Source organism: Thermomyces dupontii (assembly GCF_041956625.1).
Source record: "Thermomyces dupontii strain NRRL 2155 unplaced genomic scaffold VTN31scaffold_16, whole genome shotgun sequence".
Lineage (NCBI taxonomy): Eukaryota > Fungi > Ascomycota > Eurotiomycetes > Eurotiales > Trichocomaceae > Thermomyces > Thermomyces dupontii.
The window spans coordinates 1-5,611 of NW_027192321.1; the positions used below are offsets into that span (position 1 = coordinate 1).

The 5,611-nt window shown below is 58.6% G+C and overlaps 3 protein-coding genes across 3 annotated transcripts; all 3 read left to right on the plus strand.

The window, feature by feature from the left end:
- Positions 1-144: 144 nt before the first annotated feature.
- Positions 145-1,674, plus strand: VTN31DRAFT_2378 (uncharacterized protein; the record flags this gene model as incomplete). Its single annotated transcript, XM_069402539.1, has 3 exons — positions 145-230; positions 283-393; positions 441-1,674. 3 exons carry the CDS (start codon positions 145-147, stop codon positions 1,672-1,674), a joined length of 1,431 nt encoding a protein of 476 aa, XP_069257119.1.
- Positions 1,675-3,402: 1,728 nt separating this feature from the next.
- VTN31DRAFT_2379 (uncharacterized protein) lies at positions 3,403-4,629 on the plus strand (the record flags this gene model as incomplete). Its single annotated transcript, XM_069402540.1, has 1 exon — positions 3,403-4,629. One exon carries the CDS (start codon positions 3,403-3,405, stop codon positions 4,627-4,629), a length of 1,227 nt encoding a protein of 408 aa, XP_069257120.1.
- A 255-nt stretch (positions 4,630-4,884) lies between these two features.
- On the plus strand, positions 4,885-5,482 carry VTN31DRAFT_2380 (uncharacterized protein; the record flags this gene model as incomplete). Its single annotated transcript, XM_069402542.1, has 2 exons — positions 4,885-5,305; positions 5,367-5,482. 2 exons carry the CDS (start codon positions 4,885-4,887, stop codon positions 5,480-5,482), a joined length of 537 nt encoding a protein of 178 aa, XP_069257121.1.
- Positions 5,483-5,611: the final 129 nt, after the last annotated feature.

A 5,611-nucleotide genomic window follows, 5' to 3' on the forward strand; every position in this document is an offset into this window, starting at 1 on the left:
TACGTTCGGATCGCACCTCGGAATAGGCTTCACGACAGCTCTCCTCTTCTATCCCACAGCAATTTACCCGAATCCCCCGCTCACCCATTGGAATGGGGGCCGCCGGGTACCAAAGCTCCCCAGGGAGCGACGAAAGGGCCGACGATGCTCAGCCCAACCAACCCACCGCACACGCTGCGAAAAGGCAGCGCGGGCAGACCCGGCTCAACCCCCGCAGCCGATTCCCGAAGGTGGCAGCGTGACAACACGAACCGCTGGCGTGGCGAGGGCAGCTCTGCGTAGTCAGCTTGACGAGGAGGCGCGCCAAGCCCAACTGAAACGCGACGTGCTAGACGCGCTCGCCACAACCATTGACGAATTCGTGGCTGCACAGCCCACGAAAGAAAAGCAGAAGTACGCGTACGAAGTCTGCAAGAACTTCATAAAATTTATCTCGCTAGGCACACTTACCGTGCCGAATACTGCTGGTTACCGAGATGCACGCGCCGACAGCCCTCCAGCGACTCTAGCTGGCACCAAACCCCCACAGGGCAACCATGGAAGAACTGCCACCTGGGCAGAGATCGCCGCCCTCCTGGAAAGGGCAAGGCATTCGAAAACACCACGATTCGGCGGACACCCCCGAAGAAGAACACCCCTACCCCAGCAAAGATCCAACACCCAGGACGCGCTGGTCGCAAAGGCCCCCCGGAAGACCGGAGAGTCCTCATCACCATGCCGAGCGAACGCCTCCTAGCGCGCCCCGAGGCATACGCTGTGCGTCAAGCCCTGGTCGGCTGCGTCCCCGGCCTGGACTCCATGGGGTCCATCCCGGAAGTTAGCCGCACCAACACCGGCTGGGCGGTCACACCCGCTAACCAAGCCACGAGAGACCTCCTGACGAAGGAGGAATCGATCAAGGCGATCTGCCAAGCCCTGGGGGCCACGGGAGTGAATCTCCCCCAGAAGTGGCTAAACTACGCGGTCCCGGGCGTACCGAGCACTATCCGCGACCACGAGGGCAGGCCGATGGAAACGGGCCCGCTCATCGCCGACGAGGTCTTCTTCCAGACTGGAATCAAACCAGTCAGCTGCCGCCCCTCCCGACATGGGGCAGACCCCAAGACAGGGCGCACTACCTGGATAGTTTCCTTCCTAGAGAAGCCGGAGAGCTTCCGGCTGTTTAACACCAGTCAACGAGCCCGCCAGATCACCAAACAACCTCCAATCCGGAGACATGACCCAGGGTGCCAAGGCTACTGCCATCCGCCGAAATGCGACCGCCTTCCCCGGTGCTCACACTGCGGCCAGACCACCACTGACCACCCCGGGCCTACAGGTCCGAACTGCCAGAACCCACCTGGATGTGCGAACTGCTACGGACCATTCCCTTCGGGCCATGAAAAATGTCCTGCCGCTCCACAGAGAGTGAACGGCAATATCGTAAGACCGACAAAGAGGCAATTACGTAGCATCCGGGCACAGGGCGCCCGCGCAGCTAAAGAAGCGCGAACGCAGGAGGCGGCCAACGCCCAAATCCAAACAGAGGATAAGGCGCAGAATAATAACAGCCGCAAGCGACCCGCGGTCGAGCCGACCAGCGAACCGGCCCACAACAACGAAAGACCCTTGCCAGCTGCCCAGAACCTCCTCCCAGTTATGGAGGTCGACGAAGAACTCTCATCAGCCAACTAATGTTAGACAATAGAAAGAGAAGCCGCGGACGCCGCTACCCTAATAGACAAAGAGACTCAGCAGACCTCACGATCTGCTGGGCTAACGTACGCAGAACGATGCCCAACCACACCACAGCTTTGCAACTAGCCTACGAGCAGGGGTGCGACATCGTTTGCATCCAAGAACCCTGGGTAGGAGCAGGCACAAAAACACAAAACCACCCAGCGTACGAGTGCTCCTCCCCGGTGGAATCATGGAACAACCCCGATACCCTCATGGAGGAGCGGCCCAGAGTACTCACATATACCCGAAAAACCACGGACCTTCGAGTGTGCCAGCATAGAACGGCCCCAAGTAGGGACATACTCTGGATCTCGGTCAACAGCATCAAGATCCTCAATATATACCGAGAACCAGGGACAGACGAAGTAATAGATTACTTCACTTCTCTAACACCCCACCCGGGCTCCATAATCGGGGGCGACTTCAACGTCCATCACCACACCTTTGAACCAGGCGTGGACAACCGCTACCGCGGTGAAGAAATCGCGGACTGGGCTGCCACGGCTGGCGTAGCCTTCATCGGGGACCCGGGCGTCGCCACACACGACGCAGGGCACGTCCTGGATCTGACCTTCTCCAACATCCCATTTGCGCGCACCGTCGTGCGCGCGGACTTGGATAATGGCTCAGATCACCACCCACTGATCACAACAGTCCCGGGACGGGGCACGCCCCCTCCGGAAAGGCGGCTGTACCACGTCCCAGATGGGAACCTTGAACGCTTCGCTGGCCTCATGAGAACTGCCGTGATAACGTTGCCGGACATAGAAAGCATACAGGGCCCAGAGGAACTGGATGAATACGCGGCTGCACTGACGAAACTCTTCGAAGCAGCTATCGAAGCGTCTGGCCATCCCCCGCGACAAGGCCAACGCAGCGCACCCTGGTGGACAGAAGAATGCGCTAGAGAGCGCCGCCGATGGCTTAGGGACGACCGAACCCCAGGGGGACGCAAACGCTTCCAAAACGCCGTGCGCCGGGCCAAGAGAAGATACTGGACACAAATCATAGACGAGGTGAAAGACGACAAAGACCTCTACCGCATCGTGGGGTGGCATAAACTGGAACCACGCCTGAAGACACCACCGCTACAGGTGGACGGCACCACAGTCGAAGGCCCACTCGAGAAGGCGGAAGCTCTCCGAAGGGCACTCCTAGACCGCTTCGATCCGTCCGATGACCTGGACTACGACCCGCTCGGCCCGCAACATTGGCACGGCAGCGAGAGACTCCCCTGGACAACATGCCTCTCCGAGGAGGAAACGGAATACAATACCATCAGAGTCAGCAGCACCTCCCCAGGCAAGGCCGTTCAAGGGAGCCAGCTTTTGAAAGCTTGCTGGCAATACGTCGGGCCCCTCATCCACGGGCTGTACAGCAAATGTCTCCACCTCAGCCACTTCCCGGCCGTCTGGAAGACAGAGGTGGTTTGCTGCCAAAAGGAGGCAAGCGAGACAAATCCTCGCCACGGTCGTGGAGACCGATCGCGCTACTCTCTGTACTAGGAAAGGGGCTCGAAAGGATAGTAGCGCGTAGAATAGCCCTGACGGCACTCGAGGCTGGAGTCTTTAGCCACCAGCACCTAGGAGCGATACCTGGACGCTCCGCCATGGCCTTGTGGCGTCCCTAACCCATGACGTGGAGGCGGCCCTATCACAAAATGAGGAAGCGACAATGGTCACCATGGATGTCCTCGGCGCCTTTGACGCGGTCCTCCGTCGCAGGCTACTGCAACGCATGGCGGATCAGGGCTGGCCCCGCCCTCTACTAAGGCTGATCGACAGCTTCCTTACGGACAGAGCGGCTTGCATCCGCCTCGAGAACCAGTTGACAGACACTCACCCCATCAAATGCGGCACTCCGCAGGGCTCACCTCTATCCCCAGTCCTCTTCATGCTATACATGGCGGAACTATTACAGAAAGACACCAGTCACTTCTTCGGATACGCCGACGACGTATGCATTCTCCGGACAAGTCGATCACTAGAAGACAATTGCGGCCTCCTAGCCACAGACATCAGCAGGATCCTAGAATGGGGCAACTCGAACAAAGTGGCATTCGCTCCCGAAAAACTGGAGGCGATACACCTTACTCGGAAAAGGCACACAAGGAATCCGTTGATACGGATTGGAGATCAGATGACCATCGAACCTATCACAGCACCGCCCGGACAAGCCCAGGCTGCTCTGCGCTGGCTAGGAGTCTTCTTTGACCGGAAGCTGACATGGAAGCGACACGTCGCGGAAAGGACTGCCAAGGCACGCGCCGTGGCCAGGCACATCAAAGACCTTGCACGCACGGCTCGCGGCCCTCCCGCCACTGCGCTTCGAAAAGCCACAATCGCCTGCGTCCTGCCCAGTGCTCTCTATGGAACGGAAGCATGGTACGGAGGACGCACGAAACCCAACAAAGCACCAGGAAACCCGGAAGTCAGCACCAGACTAGGCTGGCACGTCGAGACCATTGACAAGACCCTGGCCCTCGCAGCCCGCGGGGTACTACCAGTCTACAAGACGACCCGCAGAGCGACCCTTTTTCGAGACTCAGGCCTTCCCTCCGCCGAGGTTGCCCTGGAGGGATCCAAACTAAGATTCGCCCTGATACTGCAGGTGGTCGACCACAAGAACCCACTTGTAAAAAGGATCCCGCTACCTCGCATCGAACGGGGCCGGAGAGCGGGTGCCAATCAGGTTCCCAAAACAAAGATCCAGATCCTCGGCTCTCTTCTGCCACCAATCATCAGACCGCTGGTTACACAACCACACTACTCACCAGCATGTCTACAAGATCCGACGGGAAAACAGGACAAAGAAGCAGCAGCCTCCGCCTTCAAAACCTGGTGGTCGGCGTCACCAGCAACCGATGTCATCATCTTCAGCGACGGCTCCGAAAGATCCCTAAACGGCTAGCGCACTGTAGGCTATGGGTACGCAGTATACAGGGGAACCATTCTCCTCACAACAGGTTATGCATCAATCTGTGCGGAAGCACACGTCTTCGACGCCGAGGCCATAGGCGCCCTTAAAGGCTTAGAGAAAGCCCTCGAACTTGCACCACGAGCTAGCCACTACTGGCTGTGCATAGACAGTACTTCCGTCATCCGGTGCTGCCGAGGAAAAGCCCCCGTCTAATCAAACTGGGTGTTTCTCTCACTACACGAGCTCATGGAGAAACACACGGTAACTGTGAAATGGGTGCCAGGCCATACCGGAATTGAGGGCAACGAACTGGCAGACAGGCTTGCGCGACAAGCCACCCTACCGGACACGTCGCCACCGGCCCAACAGACCCCAGAGGCGACACCCACAGCTAGCAGTCTCCGTACTATCTGCAAAAGACTACGGCAAGAAACGGAGGAGGGCTGGTGGAAGAAGACGCTACCCGAATTATCCAATTGGTACCGTCTATGGATCGCCTCCAGCTCCCGACAGTACAGCACCAAGACGCCCCCGGAGCTTCACCTCCCGCGCCCTACGCTCCATCGCTGGCTTGCCATACGGTCCTCACATGGCGACTTCAAGGCATACCACGAACGCTTCCAGCACAGAGAAGCCCGGCTGACATGCTCTTGCGGCAACAGCAAAAGTCCGGAACATCTCGTACTATGTCGACGCGCGAGACGCACCTTCAGACAATGGCCTAAAAGACCACCCGCCTGCCAACAAGGCGGAAGCCGTGGCCTACCTGAAAAGTCTACAACCGAGGGACTTTTCGACGCTGCTGGAGGTCACGAAGTTCTACAAGACAATATGCCCCAGGTGAACCCTACGGGAGCACCCGGCCAGCCGAAACCAGCACTTCGGCGAACCACCAGAGACAGACGGCGCACCGCATAAGCTCAAGGCTTGCGAGACAGGCATCTACACTACCTCCCAAGTAGTACCCACACCC